Source organism: Pongo pygmaeus, chromosome 2 (genome assembly GCF_028885625.2).
Source record: "Pongo pygmaeus isolate AG05252 chromosome 2, NHGRI_mPonPyg2-v2.0_pri, whole genome shotgun sequence".
Classification (NCBI taxonomy): Eukaryota; Metazoa; Chordata; class Mammalia; order Primates; family Hominidae; genus Pongo; species Pongo pygmaeus.
In genome coordinates this window covers 111,247,074-111,269,770 of record NC_085930.1, presented here as the reverse complement: position 1 = coordinate 111,269,770, position 22,697 = coordinate 111,247,074, and the positions used below count along the sequence as shown (strand labels likewise).

Genomic DNA, 22,697 nt, shown 5'->3' with positions numbered 1-22,697 from the left:
ATGTGTTATTTATAACTTTCAGAGACTTTTTATAAGGAATGAGCAACTGTCATTTGATTCCCTTCATAGATGTGCAGAGAGGATTCCGTGGTCTCTCCCTTCCCACTGTGTGTCCCAGTGTGGACACGCATCGGCTGGAGGCCCTGCTTGTGCCAGCCTCTCTTCCTCTCTTCTTTCTTCCTTGGTTCCACTGTACCTGTTCTTCCTTTTCTTGTTTAGTATTGACACTCATGGACACATCTTGTTTTTCAGATAATTTCCTTCCTTCAATTCCTCCATATGAGATTAAATAATAATAAATCACAATAATAGTAAATAATGGTGATTACAGAAATAATCACAATCAAAGCAGAGACCTTTGGCCCAAGTTGAGTAACTAGTTTGGTTTATTCTGCATCCTGCATCCCCGGATGAAGCAAACTTTTGTCTTTTTCCATCTGGAGCTCTTAAAGTGGTGAGATCATCAACAGGATTGACTGAAGCAGCAAGCAGAAAAGCACCTGCATTCACAAGATGCAACTGGTGAGTGCTGCAGGGGCCGTGCAGGCGGCTACAGCTTGCAACCATCCAGCCACTGCGCCAGGGTGTCGGAGTACTGGCAGTACCGGGACCAGGTGGGCCTGTGGAGAGAAGTGAACAGGAAGGGCTCCTCAGAGTCAGAACTCAGGGTCTCCAGGGCTTCACAGCCCCACTCAGGCCATTTACACTTGCCTGCCCCTTGGAGCCTTTGAGTTTGCCACCTCTGCCATGGGCACGATTCTGAAGGCTTTTGTACATCTCCAGTGCTGTCTTCATCACATCCTGGCTTGAATACTGGTGCTTCCTCCATCCTAGTGCCCACATCAGCCCCCACCTCATTCCATAAACCCCACATGGTGATATGAGGAGGCTGAACTGTGAACTGTGAAATTCTCCCCCAACCCTGCAACGGAAGTATCATTTGCTTCTCTGAAGTGAGCTTCAGAGAAGTTCCGTGACTTTCCCAGAGTCACATGATGAGTCTTTGGCAGACCCTAGGCCTGCAAATAGAACCTTTGTCCCCTGGGCCAGGGCCCCTTTCACCTTTCCATGTACCTGCTCCGCTCTTCACCTTCCAAAATTCCTTCCAACTCTTTAGCCCCACCTAAGTCAGCTGCACTGAGTTTCTCTAACCTTTTCTCCTGGTGTCTGTAAAAGTGATTCCCTTGTTCTGGGTCCCCATGCCAGCACCCAGACTTCAGGTTCTCCAGTCCTACCTCCAGGATGGGGAGTCACTCAGGCCAACTGTACGCCATTAGAAATCCTGTTTGGTCATCCCACCCCTCAGCGGGCCGGTTTCCACGGGTCTTCCAGGGTAGGAGGTCCCACAGTGGAAGACAGGGCTGTGGACCTCTGGCCCCTCATAGTTACAGAGTGGCAGGGAAACATACACACAGGTATTTTCAGAAATCCCAAGGCTCTCCATAGCTCAGGGCAGACATTGCAGAAGGGACTCCCTGGGGACATGTGTGGTCTTAGTCTTCTCCCTTCCTGTTTGCCCCAACCCTGCAGAGCTGACCAACTGAGCTTTGGAGAACACGTGGCTGCCTGTTAGCTTAATAAGAGCTCCCTTCACTGGGAACCTCAGCAATAAGAAGGCCTTGATCTGCCTGGCTTAGCATAGCTCCACTCAGTGCCATACACTAAATATGGTTTTAGTTCATTAGGGCTTACTCTAAAGAATCAGCCAAGCTTCCACATTAATTGGAAACTCGGACCATATATGAAAGGTATTTCAAACACTCCAAAGTCAGTGTTAACATTAATAAGGGGACTTTCACTTTAAAATTACAATCTATTAAATTAGTGATGAAAATGGGTTACTGAATAAATAGTATTGAAATCAATGAATAGCCATTTAAAAAATATAAACCTGGGTCCCTACACCTCACTTTTTATATCAAAATAAATTCCAAGAAGGCCAAAATTTAAGCATTAAAAACATAAAATCATATTCTATTTTTAAGTTATTTAACAAAAATTTAACATAGGGCTTAATTTGTGTGTGTGCCAGCACTGTTGTAATACATGGCTTACAATTTTGGAGTACAAAAGACCTTTCTAAGAAAGAGATTTCACATAAATCCAGAAGCCACAAAAGAAAAAAACCAAAGGATTTGATTCTGTGAATCTGTGAAACTCTCGTAGGATAAAAATACCATAAAATCAAAATACAAATAACAAACCTGAAAAAATAGTTTATGCAAATAAAATGAATAAAGGTCTAATAAGCCTAATTTATAAAGGACACATAAAAGATCAACATGAAGAAAAAAACCATTATCAACCCAATAGAAAAATGGAGTAAGAATATAAGTAAACAGTTCACAGAAAAATAGCCAATAAACACATGAAAACGTGTTCAACTTCCTTTGTAATTTCAACATGCGAAGCAAAACAGAATGATATCACTTTACACATCTCGATTTTCTAAAACTACACAGGTTTTTAACACCTCAGGCTGGTGAGCTGAGGAGAAACAGGCCCTTCGTGCAGTGTAGGTGGAGGGGCCCCTTCTCCCAATGGCAGTTTAGCAACTGGTCTCTCCAACGTTTAAATGCACCAAATAGTCTCAATAAATCCCCTTCAAGGGATTTCTGTAAGGATACAACTGAAAGAACATAAAAGTTCTAAAAGCAAGATGCTTATGATAGAATTTTGAAACAGCAATAGCAGCAACAAAAATGGAACGAACTAAATTTTCTTCATTAGAGAACTGGCAGATAAATTACCGGCAACATCTATACAGTGGGGTACTAGCAGCTGTTACAGCGATGTCAGAGACCTTTAAGTAGTGATAATGCCAAGATTCATGAGCTCTATTAATAGCTGAAAAAAAGCGAGGTGCAGCTCAGTGTGGACACTGGGATTCCATGTGTGTTTTAAAATATCTGTGCATACATTTTTCTCTGATTTCTAAGAATATTAACATTGGTGACCTTGAGGAGGCTGCTGATAAGAGGGAAAGGGTTTATTTTTCATTTTTAAAGATAATAAATGGTAAATTTAAAAATAAAAATGTTATGAATGACTTCAGGGTAGTGGCCCCAAATGCAGCCTCAGTTTTTCAACGAGCACATAGGGGGTTTCCATTATGTGCCAGGCGCAGAGCTAGAGGCTGGAGATACAGAAGCAGGAAAAACAATCTCTGATTGAATTTTTTAGGTTGGTGTGAAAGTCATCACAGTTTTTGCCATTAAGAGTAATGGCAAAAACCACCATTACTCTTAATGGCAAAAACCACGATGACTTTTGCAACAACCTAATAGTTCCAAAGTAACTTGAAGACACAGAAAAAAAAAAAAACAAACAAAACAAAAAAAGCAACAACAAAAAGGCTCAGCCTCTGAGACAGACATAACCTTCTGGATCAGATTCTGGACAAAGTCTCTGCTGCCTTCAGGGCCCATGATTTATAGTAAGGAACACCACCTATGCTTCCACTAGTGAAATTTGTCCACCTGCAGGCCTGTCCTTTCTCCCCCACCACCCTACACTGACTCTGCTCAGAAACCCTGAGTTTGGACTCACTGGAGTACTGGATAACTGTCCTTTGGTGGCCTTCTACATAACCACAGCATAGATCTTCTGTGTCAGCCATCCCCATCTCTTTGAGTAGCCTGGTGACCTGAGGCTTGGAATAGCACAGATCCAGGATTGATCATATTGCTGTGGCCACGAGTAAGTTATTCTACTGCTCTATGCCTTGGTTTTCTCATTTTGAAAATGAAGATAAGAATGCTCACAGCAGAGGGATTTGTGAGGATTCAATCATGATGTGCATATAAATGCAATCAGTTAAGAAATTGCAGCTATTATTATAGGATTTCCTCTATTGTAAGATATCTTCTATTCTAAGATTCATCAATGATTCAATAACAGCTTTGGGGGCATAATACATTGATTACAAAATAAAGCCTAGTTTCAGAAATACTGAGATCTGAAAAATTGTGCCATCTGGAACTTAGGAAATATGACACTCTTTCTAGATCTATCTGGAGATTACAATGTCCCGAGTCAACCAGGCAGGTAATTATAAAATGTGGGACGGGGGAGAAAAGGTAGGGGAAGAAGGAAGTTTGTGGTGGTGCAGTGTTCACTGGGTAGTGTAGGCCTGCCATCATAAATTGCGTGGATGGAGATGGTAGCAGTGTAAGCTGGAAATGGAGGATGTTCATGCACTCCATTGGTTCAGCGTATCAGAAAGACACTCACACCAGCAAAATCTCCAAACTGGAAACTAGGCCAAGAGATGTGTTCACTAATCTACCCCCAGGTAGACATTGGAAAAAAGGGTCTGGCCATAAGCCAAGTAACAGTGAACAGAGACAAGAAAAAGCCACACAACCTGTCCATTTAGCAAATACTGAATATGGGTAACTCTGTCCTTATTCAAGGAAGGGTAAAGAGGATAAAGCTAACATGGGACCTATGCGGAAATATCACAAAAAGAAAAGGGGGCATCATAATAAAACTTCTTTATTAAAATTTTTTTTGAGACAGAGTCTTGCTCTGTTGCCCAGGCTGGAGTACAGTGGCACAATCTTAGCTCACTGCAACCTCCACCTCCCAGGTTCAAGCGATTCTCCTACGTCAGCCTCCCGAGTGGCTGGGATTACAGACACATGCCACCATGCCCGGCTAATTTTTGTATTTTTTTTTTAGTAGAGATGGGGTTTCGCCATGTTGGCTAGGCTGGTCTTGAACTCCTGACCTCAGGTGATGCACCCACCTCAGCCTCCCAAAGTGCTGGGGATTGCAGACATGAGCCACCGCTCCCAGCACATCATAATAAAATTATTATGAAAATAACATACTGCAGGATCCAGAAGTAAATTTTATAAAACTGACATCCTCAATAAGATGTCACCAGATATGACCTTTGGAAAAGTCATGGGGTTAAGAGAGATTTAAAAAAGACAATAGTTTGAATTTTTAAGGCAGGTGGATAAGCTAACACAGAATTGCAAAAAAATAAATGTAATAAGGCCAAAATTCAACACCCATTCATGATTTAAAAAAAAGACTTTAACAAACTAGAGATGGAAAGGAACACAATCTGATTAAGAGTATCATCTCCAGAAATTTAAACCATCACATGTAATGACACAATATTGAACTTCTTTACCTAGGAGACTAGAAATGAGACAAGGATGCCACTATCGTCACTTCTATTCAACATTTACTGGAGATCCTAGCCAATGCAACAGGGAAAGAAAAAGAAAGAAAGGATATTGCAGAGCAAAATGTGAAAGATAAAACAATAAATCTTTTAGGAAAAAAGGAGAATATCCTCAAGACCAAGGAATAGGCAGATATATGTTAAAATAACCATAAAGGGAAAGCAAATAAATTAGACTACGTTGTGACTAAGAACTTCTGTTTATCAAGACACTCTTGAGAAGGTTAAAAAAAAAAAAAAAAAAAAGAGCCAGGCATGGTGACATGTGCCTGTTGTCCTCGCTACTCGGGAAGCTGAGGCAGGAGGATCACTTGAGCCCAGGAGTTCCAGGCTACAGTGAGCTATGATAACGCCACAGCACTCTAGCCAGGGTGACAGAGCAAGGCCCCATTTCATTTCTTTTTTTTTTTTTTTTGAGATGTCTCTTATAAAAAAAAGATAAAAAGGTAACTCACAGAATGAAAGATATTTGCAATACATATATCCAACAAAAAAACTTTATCCAGAATATATAAATATCTCCTACAAATTAATAAGAAAAAGACAGCACAATAGAAAAATTGACAAAAGATTTGAAGAGGCACTTCACCAAAGGGGATACATAAATGGCCAATAAACATTTGAAACCTCATCAGGGAAATGCAGAGTAAAACCATAATGCAATACCACAACACAGTCACGAGAATAAACTGGAAATTACCAAGCATGGTTGAGAATGTGAAGCAACTGAAATGCATAATTTCTGATGGCAGTGTACATTGATAAAAATCTCTTTAGAAAACTGTTTGACACAATATGCCAAATCTGAAAATATGCTTATCCTATGACTAGCAATTTTATTCCTCTGTAAAAACAATAGAAATCCTTTTACATATTCACCAAAAGATAAGTATAGACTGTCCATGGCAGCACTAAACATGAAGAAACTACCAAATGCCCACAAACAGAGGAATGAATAAGTAACCTGCAGTGAATCCACACAATGGAATACTGTATAGCAATGAGAATGAATCGCAACCACACACAAAAACATAAACAAATGCAACACTCAGCAAAAGAAGTCAGACATAGGCCCAACCACTTGTAAATTTTAGACTCTTCTAAGCAAATATCTGGCTAAAGAGGAAATTAGAGTTGCAGTTATTTTGGCAATAAATATACAACAATCAGTTAATGTACCAAATATATAAAGAGCTCTTTCAAATAATATAACTTGAATTTTAAAATAGGCAAAGAGCAAAGAAGAAAAAAATTACAAAACAATAGTAATATATAACAAACATGGGGGGAAACACCCTAATGGGATATGATAAAAGACAAAAGAAGATAAGACAAAATTGTAATTCACCTTTTTTTTTTCTTTTTTTGAGATGGAGTCTCACTCTTTTGCCCAGGCTGGAGTGCAGTGGTGCGATCTTGGCTCACTACAACCTCTGCCTCTTGGGTTCAAGCGATCCTCCTGTCTCAGCCTCCCGAGCTGCTGGGACTACAGGCACGCACCACCACACCCGGCTTATTTTATTTTATTTTATTTTATTTATTTATTTATTTTTAGTAGAGACGAGGTTTCGCCATGTTGGTCAGACTGGTTTCAAACTCCTGACCTCAGGTGATCCAACTGCCTCAGCCTCCCAAAGTGCTAGGATTACAGGTGTGAGCCACCATGCCCAGCCAGTTATTCACCTTTAAATCGCAAAAGTTTTGTGATTGGTGAAGGTGCAGTAAATCTACATTTTACTAAACGCTTTGTAGAAATATAAACAAATATGGGCCTGCTGGATTTCACAACATGCATCAAGAACCTTAAAGGTATTCAAAAACCTTGTAGGAACTTAAAGGAAAGAAACAATCAGAGATTATCATAATAAACACAGACTTAGTTTGAAGATGTTCATCCTAGCATTCTATATAACCCTAAACAAGATTTGGGGGAAAAAAAGTACAGTTCAAGGCAATTTCTCTGATAATTATTTCCTTCCCTCTGTGGCCTTGAGGTTGTAGAACTCAGTGGTTTTCTGCTACTTACCTTGGTGAGTCAGAGCCTTTCAGTTTTGGCACTGCACATGCGCAACAGCCAAGATTTAGCCAAGATTCAGATTAGAGATCATGAGGGAAAGTCGTTAATACAGGCTACATAAAAATGTAAGACTTACCATGCTCCCATCCCTTCTTTTCCTTTTACAATGGTCTTGGCACATTTAATTGTCTTCTCTAAATTAGGATTCAGTAAAGCTGTGGGGAAAATAAAATGGAAGATACCATGCCGCCATGACAGCTAAGTTAGAGTGATGTCAGGGAAGGTACAGGGTGCTCACGTCAGAGTCTTCCAATGAATTCCAAGAATAAATCTATCCTTAGATTTTTATTAGACAACCCTAAGGAGGTAGCAGGATGTAGTCATCTTTTTACCAGATCTATTGATTTTTTAACTTGTAATTCTTATAAGATTTTTTCCATTAAAATATATTGATTAGGCTACAGAGAATCAGCTGATGCCCAGGATCATGATCTGTTCTAACCCTTCACTTAACCTATCTGGATTCTTGTTCCCCTTTTAGCCTCTAGGTATTTTTCTTACTTTCCTGCCAACTCAGTCTGGGACTTTAAAAGAATTTTTTTTCTTTTCTTTGTTCGCATTCTACCTAATGGGAGAGTTTTTCAGGATATATAGTCCACCATATTTTCATCACAATACACAGTACCACCTCTATTACAGATAGATAATTGTATGTGTCTCCCATTGGATTCTGGAGAGATAGAGATATAGATAGATAGATAGATGATAGATAGATGATAGATAGATAGATAGATTTATAGATAGATATCTTTATCTATGTTTATAGATATCTATCTATCTATCTATATTTCTGCCTATGAAATATAAATTACAGGCCTACTGTATTTCTCTTTTTGCACTGGCTACCAGGAAGCTCTGGGTGACATTGAATGTACCATCATTTCAATTTAAATTAAATCAATTTAATTAATTTAAAAATGTTATTAACTTACACTTTTAATGTGTATGTCTCCCCAACTAGACTGTGATTGTTGTAATTCACTAAGGGCCCTGCCTGGCATTTTATATACATTATTCCATTTTATGTTCACAGAAACCGTAAGTGGTTGTTAATGTCCCCATTTGGAGGAGCTCTAGAAGTGACTTACGCAAGCTCATGTCATTCTTTTTTTTTTTTTGAGGCAGAGTCTCGCTCTGTTGCCCAGGCTGGAGTACTGTGGCTCTATCTGGGCTCACTGCAAGCTCCGTCTCCCAGGTTCACGCCATTCTCCTGCCTCAGCCTCCCAAGTAGCTGGGACTATAGGTGCCTGCCACCATGCCCGTCTAATTTTTTGTATTTTTAGTAGAGACGGGGTTTCACCGTGTTAGCCAGGATGGTCTCGATCTCCTGACCTCGTGATCCGCCTGCCTCGGCCTCCCAAAGTGCTGGGATTACAGGCATGAGCTGCCGCGCCTGGCTGCTCATGTCATTCTTAATGGCAGCAGCTAGGATTCCAGCAGGTTCCCACAGAGTTCCTGTGCCTTTTCCTCCTATGTTGCAGTCCTGCCTCTCCTTGAATCAGAGAACTTTCTTACTCCTCTCTGGAGCTAAAGGCCAATCATGGGGCCCAACACAGACAGGTACTCCCCAGGCCACGTGAGAAGGCTGCAGGCCTTCACTCCAACCTCTCCACTCTGTCTCTTAAAGACCCAGCTCAGAAGCCACAGGCTCTGGAATGGTTCTCACCCATCAGCGTGGAGGGAGGTTTGCTCATTAGGGAGGATGCTGGGGTGCTTAGGCAGAAAGACCACCTCAGATGTGAGGGAGACCTGGCCCAGCTGTGTAGCCTCTTGGTTTAGCCCCAACTCAGGAGCCGCACTGCCTAGGTTTCCCTCCCAGCTCTACCACCCCACAGCTGTGTGGTCTTGAGCATATACTTACCCTCTCTGGGCCTCAGTTTCCCCATTCATAGAATGGGGATAACAGTACCCACCTCATGGGTATTTAATTAGATTGATTAGATGAATTAATTAGATGAATACTTATAAAGGGCTTAAAAGAGTAGCTGGCAGTTAACAAGCATGAGAATGGCAACTCTGTAAGGCCTGGCACTTAGTGGGTGCTCAATAAACGCTCACGCAGTTAGTGAATCCTGGCAACCACCTCCCCTTGATCACAGGTATTTGGAACCGCCTAAGAGCAGTGGGCAAGCTCCCCTTGGGATGCCCAGCTCCTGTCTCTTCCCAGTAACCAGTTCTGCCTTTCAAAGTGGCAGCAACTGCCCCCTTGAAAAAGGGAGAGGGGTCAGGAGCGGTGGCTCATGCCTGTAATCCCAGCACTTTGGGAGGCCGAGACGGGCAGATCACAAGGTCAGGAGATTGAGACCATCCTGGCTAACACAGTGAAACCCCGTCTCTACTAAAAATACAAAAAAAATTAGCCAGGCGTAGTGGCGGGGGCCTGTAGTCCCAGCTACTTGGGAGGCTGAGGCAGGAGAATAGCATGAACCTGGGAGGCGGAGCTTGCCATGAGCCGAGATCGCGCCACTGCACTCCAGCCTGGGTGACTGAGCGAGACTCCATCTCAAAAAAAAAAAAAAAAAAAAAGAAAGAAAGAAAGAAAAAGAGAGAGGTGGCCAAGCGTGGGTGAAATCAAGCCAGCTGGTGCCCTCTGCTCCCACCCTTCAGGCTCTGATGCCTCAGCCTCCTCTCAACTCCCCAATACCTTCTCTGCCCATTTGGAAAGGGGTCTCCATCACTCCATCCTAGGTTAGCCTGCCTGACTCCCCACAGCCTGATCTCACTGTACCCCCAGCAGTGCAATGCTCAGCCTCCCAGGGACCCACCCTGGATATGGCTCCTGCCACACCCTCTTCTTTGTAAACTTTGTAAACTCTGGCCATCTGGAAGGCAGGCCTCTGACACAGCACCACAGCCTCCAGCGCCCCCGCACGGAATGGAAAGAGGGACTTACCGGAACATGACATATGGCAGCGGTTCCTGCCATGGTCGCCACACCAGTCACTGCCACGAATCTGAAAGAGGCCGAAGCCAGTGTAGCCATCATGTGTGTTCTCGTAGATGGCCATGGGGTTGAACTTGCTCTCAAAGTAGGCCAGGCACACCCCTAAGATGGAACAGAAGGTGTGTGACTCTGAGGACAGCTGGAGTTGGGGATGCCTGGCCAGAGAAGGGAGGGCAAGGAGGTGAGAGGAGGGAGCACTAAGGTGGCCTACTCACAGTTCTCAAGGCTATAGCCCTCAAAATAATCCAGGCCTCCATCGTGGAGTTTCTTAGCCACTGTGCAACGCCCCAAGATGTAAGCACCACTCGGAACCACCAGGTAGCCAAGGAGGGAGAGAACCACGGATGCCTTCATCTTCTCCAGGCTCCTGGCAGCTCAGGGCAATGGTGGCCAGATGAGTAGGCGGAGTCACAGGGACACTGGTTCTCTGAAGGGAAAGAAGGGCACTGTGGGGGTGGGGTGGAGCACAGTTCAGTGTCATCAGAAGAATGGGAGTCTCACCTGGTAAGCCATGACACTTCTCCCCATCCTAATTCTCTGCTTCGTGTCACTGCAAATCTGGGACACCTGAAACTCCGCCCCTTCTCCTCCTCTCGACCTCCTATTTTCTAAGGAAATTGCACTCTTGAGGCCCCCCTCCCAACCCCAATTCTTTCCATCCAGCAAAACCCATTGGCTCCTTCTGGGTTTGTATCTCACTCATTTCACTCTGACATTAGACACAGATGCTCAAGACCTTTCTTCCCTTTATTGTAAAAGTAGACTTTGGTGACTAAATACATCTTGGAAAACAGAAAAGATAAAATTTTTTTACAAAAAGCATCATGGCCCCACCACTCCAGCAGAACCACTACTGACCTGTTGAATTTTGTCCATTACTGCCTCTTATGCATCTTATTCCCAGTTGTGTCTTTGTCCTTTACATTGTCTTGTCCCCAGATTTTCTACAAACCAAACTCCCCTCAGTTTTTCCCTTGCTGTCCATGCAATGAGACAAGCCCAGACCTGCCACATACTAGCCAGACAACAGACAAGTCATTTAGCCTCACAGTGCTTCTGCTTCCTTGTCTTTAAAAGCGGGGTCACTTGGGAGGGGAGGGCACTCAGAAAATGGACTCTTGAGTTTAGCCTTCTCCATTTCTTTTCCATTTTAAGTGGCTGCCACCATCTAAACCCACCACCTCCTCACAGTAAGCTGAGTCATAGCCCAGCCTTCTCATCTCCAACCCTCTGGGCCAACTCATGCAGGTGGTGTTTTCTACAATGACTGAGGAATGTCCCCAAAGCAGGTACAAAATGTCACTTGGAGAACACTGCTAATCCCCTCTTCTTACTACAGCAAACCCACACTTGGCTTTCCAAGCCCTCCATGATCTGGCTTTACCCCATCCATCCTTTATCAGGACGAATCTATTCAGTAAACTCGGAATTCTCATGGCGCTTCCCCTCTGGATGCCTCTGCACTTCCCCACTCCATTCCCCCGGCACCTGTGCCCTCATGCATGGTTCTTCCCAATGCACAGGGCCCTCCCATGCCTTTCCCCATTCAAATGTTGTTCCATCTTAAGGCCTCACCCCAGGTGCCAACTTCTTGGATCCTGATGGATCCTCCATAAAATTTCCATTTTCCCTCTGAGCCCCTATTGCTCTCTGAGTCTCTTCCATGACACCCTGCAGATGATTGTCCTATTTTGTGCTCTGTCCCATTCCTCAGACTAGAATGTGCAATTGGAAATTAGAACTCATCTTCCTCCTGGAATACTCCATAGCCCCTAGCACTCCATCATCATATATCAACTGGACAATTCATTGCACCCTCCTGTTTGTCACCGTTCACAGGTGCATGTCTTCCTGGCTGTATACACCTACACCAGGGGTTCTCAACCTCAGCACTTGGGCTGGAATATACTTTGTTCTGGGAACATCCTGTGCATTGGAATTGTTTAGGAGTACACCTGTCCTCTAGATGCCAGTAGCTCTGCCCCCAAGTTATGTCAGACAAAAATGTTTGTATGGGACAAAACTGCCCCCTTTGAGAAATGTCTAACTTGGGCAAAAGTTAGAAATAAGTATATTCATGAAGTAGAAGAATCATACTTTCGAACATTTGTTCAAACTCTCAAGCTGTATGATTAGTTGCAGACATGACCAGTACACCAAATACAGTATCTAGGAGGGCCTTGCATTTAAGAGCTGAGACTTGGAAATCAGATTGCCTGGGTCCAAGTTCCAGCTTTACCCCTCAGTGGCTGAGATAACAGCGATCCCAGCAGGGATCTTAGACAAATTACTCAACCTCTCGATTCCTCAGTTTCCTCATCTGTAGCACAGATTAAAACAGTACTTAATTAATTGTGTTGAAGAGTAAGTTAATTAAATATGCAAAGCACTAGCTTTTACTTGTATGGACATTTTTCTTAGCTCTGGTTGCACCCCTGACCTTGTATACCTATATATCAAACCTGTACGTTGTGCACATGTACCCTAGAACTTAAAGTATAATAATAAAAAAAAAAGTGAATCTCAATGCATGTTTCATTTCCCAACAGAGCAAACATTTTCTGGTAATGTCTGTCTTCCAAAGGGCAGGCCTCATCTCAACTCACAGAAGGCATACTGGGTCCTCTACTGCCCTCTCCCCCAGAAGCCAGTTCATCAGGGTTCATCAGGGTGTGCCATCTACAGTTCTTCCAGAGCCTATTCGCCTCTCATCTTTTCTGCCATCATCCTAATCCAGACCACCATCATCTCTAAGGTGGAGGTTTTCTAACTACACTCCTCTACTACATACTTCTCTCTGTTCCCCTAAACCCACTGTCCACACAGCAGTTGGAAAGGCATTTTATAAAGCATGTGTCCAGTCACATCACTAATCTCCAGTGGATTCCCCCTGCACTTTGAATAAGGTCCCAACTCCTCAACCTGGCTGACAAGACTTTCTGATGCAGCCGTTGAGCACCTCTCCAGTCTGAATTCACATCACTCTCTCCTTTGTTCTCCTTCACTCTGCCGTAGTCACCTTGCATGTTTCTTTTCCTTGAATATGCCAATTTCATTCCCACCGCAGGTCCTTTGCACCAGCCATTCCTTCCACCTGGAACATGACTACCCTGACCACTACATATGAGCTCGCTACCTCAAAGAAGATTCCTTGATCACTGCCCCATCAAAGAAGATGGTCTTTATTTTCTTCATACCATTAGGCAGTATCAGGAATTCCATTGTTCATTTATCTGTTCACTTGCTTATTTTCTCTCTCCCATACCTGAGTGTAAGCACCAGGAATGCAGAAACCTGGTCTGGTTTTTTCTCTTCATTATCCCCAGAACTTAGGACAGAACCTAATACAGAGTACGTGCTCAAAGAAACTTTGTTGAATGAATGAATGAATGAATGAATAAAAACCTCCTCTTCCCAACTGAACTGTCATCAAATGAGCAATAAGTGAATTTGCTGATGAGCATCTCCTGCAGCTGGGTATTGTGATGTCCGTTACCCTCCTGCCCACCATATACCTGCCTACCAGTCCACCAGCCCTTCCAAAGGCCGGCTTTTGGTGCCTTTCCAAGGGGAGGGGAAGAACAGCCACTGCAGCAGCTTCGACGTGTGTTGCAGGGAAGTTGCTCCACCTACATTTGGTTCCCTGGAGTTTTCAGATGCTACTTCATTAATCATCCACTTGTCTGCACCCAAGAGTTCTCCATGACGTGCTCTTCTAGAACCCTTTCTATGACATCAGTTGCTATGCACCAGGATATTCTGAAAAAGGGAGGGTCTGTCACCATCACATCTGTATTAGTTTTCTATTGCAGCTGAAATACTTTACCACAAATTTAGTGGCTTAAACAACACAATTTATTATCTTAAAGTCCTATAGCCTTGAAGTTAGAAATGGGTCTCACAGGGCTAAAATTAAGGTGTCAGCAGGGCCATGCTCCTTTCCAAAGGCTTTGGAAGAGGATTCATTCCCTTGCTCATTGAGGTTGTTGGCAGAATAATGTTTCTGCAGTCACAGGGCTGAGTTCCCTGTTTCCTTGCTGGCTGTCGGCTAAGGGCCATTCCCAGCTGCTGAGCACTGTCTGCATTTCTTAGCTCTGTTGCCTTCCTCTATCTTCAAAGCCAGCAAGGGTGAGTCAAACCCTCTCACACTTTGAATTTCTCTTGCCTCTTCTTCTGTCATTGTATCTTTCTGATCCACTTTTCTTCCTCCCCTTCCACGTCTAAGGACTCATGATTAGATTGGTCCAGCCGGACCATCCAGGATAATCTCTGCTTCTCAAAGTCTTTAACCTTAAACACATCTGCAAAGTCTCTTTCGCCATGCAAACTAACATATTCAGAGGTTCCAGGGGTGAGTGTTACCGAACAAAAGTGATTCAATGCATTGGAAGCCAACACTATGACACTGGGTGTTTGAGAAAAGGCTTTTTATTGAAATATAAATATTTAATTTTAAATGTATAATCAACATATTGTTGATTTCCAAGGAGACAGCAGTGTCAACCTCAAATCTGTCTCCTGTGATGCAGTATTTTTATTAGAAAAAGTTTAGGGGATTCTAAGATTAGTAGGTGATTTGGTGGAAGAAAGGGAAGGGCTGGAAAGTCCTGGGTCATATGCAGTTATCTCTTCATACTATTTTATGGGTCCCCTGGGCAATTTTGGGGAAAGAGTATAAAGCATGTGGTGGAAATTTAGTCTGTGACATCAGCAAGCTCGTTCTGCCTAGACTGCGGTCGGCTATCTTGGTTCCAGCTGATTTCAGCCAGTTCTTTTATCTCATAAGCAGAGGGAGTTTCAGTATTTCAGCAAGTTGTTTCTTTTCTTATCTGCCATCCTGCAAACTCAAGAATTTCTGTTAGTCATTGGTTTCTTTAACTCTTTGGGGCATGGCTTCATTAGGACACCTTTGGGAGATCAGTATTCTGCCTGCTACAGCATTCTTCTGGGCCCCCATAGGACTGCCTTCTAGGTGGAACAGTGGGAGAAGCCCTTATTTAGCTTTTCTAGTCACCATAGGGCCATGGTGAAAGACATCCTCTCTTGGGGCCTGGGCATCTTCATCTGTGACTTGAGGGCATCAGACTGGGTTATCTTTAAGATGCTTTTCAGCTCCAAAAGTTAAGAGATATTGAGATGATTGAGGGCAAATTGGCCTTTTGAAAACACAGTAGTCTGTCTGGCTGATTCAATTAGAACTGGTAATCAGTTGATTAATTGAAAATTAATAATATAGAGAATCATAAAGGAAAAACTAAAACCAGGCCATAAACACTGAGGCTTACTTAAATCCATACATGCCTATTTTCTCAACAATCTTTAGTGTTGGCTCAGCTGGAGACTGGTTGGCAGAGAACCAAGGTGTTTTCACAGAAATCAGTTAATCGAGAAACATTCCATCTGCAGAAACTCCCACCTCTGAAGGCATAATAGCGGAAATGTTCCCCTCATCCACAGTGGTAGACAGTTTGAAAAAAAAAAAAAAAAAAAGGCCACAGTTTTACAGTCTTCTCTGTATCCGTGCCCCTTGGCTTTGTAACTTAGCTGCTCCCATCAAGGGATGCCATCCCCTCCCCACCCTAGGGGTTGGGTTGGCCTGTCTTGCTCTGACAATAGATCACAGTGGAATGAGGTAGTGCTAATCCTAGGCCTCAGGAAGCCTGATGGCCTCTGCTCACCCTGAGCTCTGCCACCACCACATGAACACGCCTGGCCTCATCTTGCAAGAGATGAGTGGCACCAGTGACCCCTATTGCTACAGTGGATGGCAGTTAACTGCCATACATGCAAGATCACCCTAGGCTGGCCAGCCCCCAGCTGACCATAGATACATGAATGATGACAGCCATGATCAATCAAGTCCAGTCAAGATATTCAGAAGTGTCCAGTTAACCCTCAGCCTAGTAAGCAATGATGAATATTTCTTGCATTTAGCCACTGTTGTAAGTCTGGGGTGAGGAGGTTGTTACACAGCAGTTGATAACGGACACATCCCCTCAGCTCCACGCTCTTGCTTTGGTCTGCGCCTCCAGGCAACCATCTGTCTGGGCCCCTAGCACACAGGCCATCTGCTCTGGAGCCTATTGACAAGCACCAACTGTTCTGCGGAATCGACTGGGCAAGCTGTGCTGCAATCACACAACTTCCAGCAAAGGTCTTATTCCCAGAGGGAAGAGAATTGCCCTTCTTTCCTGATATGACATTTACCTTTCCCAGAAAAATTGACCTAGGAGCCCTCATGGTGCAGGGGCCTCCTCAGGCAAAAACCCCAGGGTTTGCTGCCCTGTTATTTGCCCTGTTGAGTTACTGGGCGTGACTGGATGCAATAGGCTTTGTTACCAATGGGGTTTAGTGCACTGGCTGTATACACAGCAAACTGGGCAGAATCCTCTCTTTCTTAGAGCTATGGCTTATGATATTGGCCACATCCAAGTGCCTAAGAATCCACCCTAAAAAATGTGCTAGAAATTGTGGCAAGTGTTGGGCACAACAAAGTAAGCTCATAGCACAGTGTGGTACTTACACAGGTTAAAAAATAATCATCAGCAGCCCTGTAAGAAACACCATAAAAGAAGCCCATTCACAGTTCTGTAGCGGCAAAGAGAAGAGAGCCCCACCGACCTAGGGTGCAGCAGGGCGGGGACAAGGAAGCCTGCACTGAGCAAGAGATGTGGAAATGCTGTGGAGGACGGACAAGGGGGCCACCAGCATGGCAGGGTGGAGTGTGCTCGAGACAGCCCCCACCCGTCTTTGGTTGTCTCTGCCCCCTGCCCACCAGCACCCCCACCCTCCAGTGCCTTTGGAGATACTGAAAACTTCACCTCCTGGAGAACAGAGAACGGAGGCTGGCATTTGTTGAATCTTGTTAACATGTCAGGCATAGGGCTAAGGGAATCATATGAATTAGGTCGTTTAATCCTCACAATCCTCCCAACAGTTAACTATTATTGTGATTATTATGCACATTTCATGAGGAAACAACTAAGACTTAGGAATGACTTGTCTAATCAGGGCAGGTGACAGGGCAAGAGTTCCATTCCAGAAGTTGTGCTCTCAGCCCCTGCTGCCTGCTCTCAAGAGCCATGATGCCACTCTGTGTGATACTCTGGGCACGCTACTTCTTCCTCTCTTTGTCTTTTGCTCCAGTGGATTTCTTTATACTTATTTATCCTAAAATTTGTTGAGTTCCCTGAATCTGTCGATCAGATACATTCATTATTTCTGAGACAGTCTCAGGCACTGTCACCTCACTCCACCCTCCATGTCTCAATGTCTCATATTTCTCATGTCTGTATCCCTGGACTGCATCCTGGATCATGTATTCAGGTCTACCTGGCAGCTCAGGAATTCTCTCTTCAGGAATATTAAATTTGTGGTTAAATCCATGAATTGAGTTTTCCATTTCATTAATTTGTGGGGTTTTTTTTTGTTTTTTGTTTTTTGGGATTTTGTTTTCTTTTGTTTTGTTTTTATTTGAGACAGGGTCTCACTCTGTCACCCAGGCTGGAGTGCAGTGGTGCAATCTCGGCTCACTGCAACCTCTGCCTCCTGGGCTCAAGTGATCCTCCCACCTCAACCTCCTGAGTAGCTGGGACTACAGGTGCACGCCACCATGCCTGGCTAATTTTTGTATTTTTTATAGTGACAGGGTTTTGCCATGTTGCCCAGTCTGATCTCAAACTCCTGGGCTCAAGCGATCCACCCACCTCGGCCTCCCAAAGTCCTGGGATGGCATGAGCCACCACATCCTGCCTTTGTTTCATTAATTTGATTGTTCATTTTTATACGTCCCATTTAGCTCTTTTTCCAATCTGCTTTTTCTTTACTCTGGTTTTCAACCTTGCTTTATTTTCTAGAAACCATAGTAAACACACATATTTTATCCTGCAACTTTTTGTTCCAATATCTGAGGTCTGCCGTTGGGTATGATCTTATGGTCTATTTGTTCAGGCTAGCTGGTGGTAAAGATTTATCAGAAGAAATAAAAATTTTTTCTCTGCTGTCACTCAGTGCCCAGGTTTAAGACAAGCAATCATCCTTGCAGTCCCCAGGGCAGGCACTAGCTCACATTGCATGAACGTAGAGTGCTTTGGGGCCCCAGGTTTATAGGGGGTCTCCAGCTGGGTCCCACCTCTCCTCCCCAAAGCATCACAAGGCTGTGCCTTCAAGGCAAAAGCCAGCTGCGATATTCCACTTACCTCTCTGGATTCCACTGTCACTGAATTTTGGGCTGGAGTGTTTTGTTTTTGTCTTTTTCTCATAAATTTTTTGTGCAGCATTTTTGGTTTTGTTCCACAGAAGGATCAATTTGGTTACCCAGTCTACCATACTATGAGACACAGATGTAGCATCTTACTACCCTGAATAAAAGAAATGCCTTACAAAAATTATGCTCAGCATCTATTAAATACTTACGGAATGCTACACTCTGGGCTGAGCCTTTTATGTATCATCTTACGTAATCCTCACAGTAACCTTCTCAGCATCAGCTTATAGGTACATATATTGAGCTCAGGGAGATTATATGACTTCTCTAAGGTTACAAGCTGCAAGAAACCGGTTGCCTTACTTAAGAGGTTACTGTCCCCAACCACCCTGCTGCCTTGCTTGAGTGATGCTTTATATATACTATTTTGCAAAAAGATTGCCTCTTTTAGATAATTGGAAATGTTTCTCCTTTTGTGTTGCATTTTTATTCTTAAGATACTTTCCAAATGCAAATTTAAACTAAAATATTAACATACACGTGTTAAAACTATGTACCCTGAGATTCTTTTATGTTCACAAGATTAGATCATTGTGAGGAGGAAGAAGAGGAGGAGGAAGAAGAAGAGGAGGAAGAGGAAGAAGAAGGAGAAGGAGGGGGAGGGGAGGGAGGAGGAGGAGAAGAAAGAAAAAGAAAGAAAGAAAAAAGAAAGGAAGGAAGGAAAGGAGGAGGAGGAGGAAGGTGTGCATGAGTGGCACTCTAAATTGGGAGTTATGGATTTTATCATTTGGGAAATTTTTGTTACATCTGGAATCAAAATATAACCAGTGCCTTAGGCTTTTCCATTGCAAGTAATAGGAAACCCAACACAAACTAACTAACTAACTATATATATATATATAACTATCTATATATATATATATGTTATATATATATAACATATATATAACTATATAGATAGTTATATAACTATATAACTATATATAACTAACTATATATATAACTAACTATATATATATATAACTAACTATATATATACACACACACACACACACACACACACAAACTCAATCCAAAACAGATTTAACATGGCTGGATCCAAGAACTCAAAGCTTTGAGCAATCTCCTCTCCCTATCTCTCTGTTTTCCCTCATGCTGGCTTTATTCTCATGCAGGTTCTTCCTGTGTCTGGGAAAACTTGAATACCAGAGAACCCAGGATGGCACGCCCCTTCTACTGGCCAGCTTAGGTCTCCTGCCCCATACCCTGCCTGCTGCACGTGATCAGCACCATGCCCTGCTTTAATTGGCTGAGTCTTTATCAAATGACGTCTACTGTAACTAAAAAATAATAGTTCCTTAACTTGCTTGATTTGTTAACAAGTAAAAACTGCAGCCCTGAAAATCTCCAATATAATTTAATGAGTTCCTTCCAACCAGAGTGACAAATTGAAGAATCTGATTTATACTTTCAATTGAAAAGTGAAATTGGGAACTCATTCTGTGAGGGACACAGTGGTGGATCAGGCTCCTATCTTCTAGCTTCCTCACCTGACACAGCAGAGTGCCACCCTACCTTTCTTTAAGCCCTCAGATTGCTACCTGACCTGAAGGGGGCTGACTACGGTTATCATGGGAAGAAGGTGAAGGATTTCTGGAAACACAAGACCAATGGCCAGGCTCTCTGTGTAGAATGAAGGGCCATATCCCTACAGACCTAGAACACCTTTACATTTACAAAGTATCACATGCCCACAATTTTTTTGGATCCTTACAAGAGTGGACCTAGAAAAAAGCACAACAGATGCTCTTAGATCCAATTGACAGATGAGGAGAGTTGGCACAAGCAGGATCACAGAGCCACAAGTCGGGGAGCCAGACCTAGAACCCACAACCCAAGCCCTGTGCTTGCAATCATTGAGACCTTCTCCCCTGCTGATGGGCCCACACCCTTTGCATCCCCTTGCTACCACCATACACACATACACCCCCAGGCCCCAGAGCCCTAGGCTTCAGATCAACAGGTGCAGGTGCCAGAACTACCCAAGGTCGGGATTATCTGGGGGCAGGGGATCTCCCCGAGGCTCCGCATGTTCAGCCACACAGGCAACTGCCTTCATTCATACTCCTACCCCCTGCACGGTGAGACACAGAGAAGACGAAGTAATTAGGCTACGCGTGCTGATTCCAGCTCCAAGGATAGGAAGTGATCACTCAGGCCTAGCCAATCAGTGACAGAGATAGGATAAGACCCCAGCCAGTGGCAGCCCTGGGCCTTGGAGGGTGGAATCGTTTGTAAAGTGAGCTGTCTCTTCCTGTCATGGCTATCTGTAAGGATTTGTGAGCCTGGAGCTGTGCTCACTTTTTCCATCATGGAGAAAGGGCCTGCCTGTATGTAAGGCCAATAGAAAGGAAAACAGCAAGAGACGGAGGAAAAAGACTGACACCTGATGACATGATGCTGAACCTTTGGATCCAGCAAACTAAAGCCAGGAAATCTCCTTGTACTTGCCAGTTACTTGGGACAATAAATTCCCATTTTGTGTGGAAGCAGGTTTGAAAGAGTTTTCTGTCACTCACAACCAAAGACACCTGAATGATAACAGTTTTGTTCCCTCCCCAGCCTGTATGAATTACAAAGGGAGAGCTGTGCTTCACATGGAGAAATCTGGAGGACACCCTCTGACCAGGATGTCAGGTAGCGGGAGAGCCTGAGCTTATGTGTCCCTGATGTCATGCAGGGCGCACACAACATCACCTTGGGGCATTCTTACCAGAAACATTTAACCTGAGTAATCATGAAGAGACAAACTGCAGAACTGAATTATAAACTGGATGTTCTAAAGACTCACTGTCCACAGGACTCAGGATCATGAAGAACGGAGGGAGGTAGGGACTATACTTCACTAGGGGAAACCAAAGTTTCATAATAGCCAAAGACAATTCATAATAAACCTTGACTGAATTCTGGATTTAATGTTTAAAAATAGCTATCAATGACATTTGGGGAACCCCTGAGGGCATCCGAGTATGGACTATGCATTGAGTGGTGCAATTGAAATAAAACTGATATTCTTGGGTTAATAATGGTATTGAGGTTAGGAAGGCAATTGTCCTTATTTTTGGGAGACCCAACTGAAGCGTTTAAGGGTAAAATTTTATTTGTCTGCAAACAAGTGTTTTGCCAAGGTGGCTTGGCAAAAAGGAAGTGTCTGTATATATTGAAAAGAAGAGACACGTGGAACAGGAATGCCAAGATGTTCAGCCAGTAAACCTGGCCAGGGGGCAGAGAGGGGCTCATCACACCACCCTTTTAACATGAAAAATAAGTGAATTTTTTAAGAGTTTAAAAAAAGAACTGGGGCTCTAAAGTCAGTCAGTCCTGGCTGTACCATATCCTGGCTGTGCAACCCTGAGCACATGATTTTTCTTCTCCAGCTTCAACTCTTCCACTGCAAAATGGGGATAATAATGGAATCTACCTCATAAGCTTGTTGGGGGAATTAACTTAGACAAATATATGTAAAATGCTTAACATAGTGCCTGACACATATTAAATGTTCAATACATTGTGTTTTAAAAATAAAAATAAGAAAAAGGAGGGAGGCGGGAAAGGAAAGGGGGAAAGGTAGAAGAGGGAGGAGAAAAAGGAGAGGGAGGAGGAGGAGGTGATGGTAAAGGGGAAGAAGAAGAGGGAGAAAAAGGAGGAACAGAATTTGCTTCCCCTTCCCCTCTCCAACCAGTAGCATTCAGCCATCTCAATTCATATGACATAATTTGATTATGAAAAGAACAAAAAGAGAAGGAGGACACTGCCAGGAAAGGTGGGCCGGTTTCTTACAGACAGGACAATCAAGATTAGGGGAAAGGTTTTGTCTCAAATCTCTCAGGATAAGGTGACTACGTTATAAAGGCCAAACATTTAACAAAGCCTTAAACAAAAGCTGCTTGGTGACCACCACACTGACCTCCTAACTTCAAGCTTTTTTGGGAAATACCAGAGGGCAGATGACTGTCAGCTGCAGAACCACTGGTTGCTCAGCTTCCATTCCCCAGGCCTGACATCCCAGAGAAAGACATCAGTCATGAACCTCCTTTGTCCTAAGACCACCAGCAAAGCTCAGGGGACCCCTCCTCCTACAAGCAGAGAGCACTTGAATATATATTGTCTGCCTTTAGCTCCAGAATATGGAAATGCATGCACAAGGAGGACCCCATTAGCTGTTCCTGCATAGCTTGTTTTTTTTTAAAGAAAAGAGCTTTTGCCAGCT

The 22,697-nt window shown here is 43.5% G+C and overlaps 1 protein-coding gene across 12 annotated transcripts; it reads right to left on the bottom strand.

Moving 5' to 3' along the window:
• Positions 1-221: 221 nt before the first annotated feature.
• LYZL4 (lysozyme like 4) lies at positions 222-13,952 on the bottom strand. Of its 12 annotated transcripts, XM_054483386.1 has the most exons (6): positions 13,855-13,908; positions 11,080-11,165; positions 10,437-10,648; positions 10,171-10,323; positions 7,354-7,432; positions 244-620 (listed from the first exon to the last, which is right to left on the bottom strand). In XM_054483386.1, the coding sequence occupies exons 3-6, from the start codon at positions 10,573-10,575 to the stop codon at positions 551-553; spliced, it is 441 nt and encodes a 146-aa protein (XP_054339361.1). In that variant the 5' UTR covers positions 10,576-10,648; positions 11,080-11,165; positions 13,855-13,908; the 3' UTR covers positions 244-550. The 12 variants fall into 12 exon arrangements, with proteins under 12 accessions (XP_063517334.1, XP_054339361.1, XP_054339355.1 ...); XM_054483380.1 differs by lacking the exon at positions 11,080-11,165 and having other exon boundaries at positions 13,745-13,952; XM_054483381.1 differs by lacking the exon at positions 11,080-11,165 and having other exon boundaries at positions 13,855-13,952.
• Positions 13,953-22,697: the final 8,745 nt, after the last annotated feature.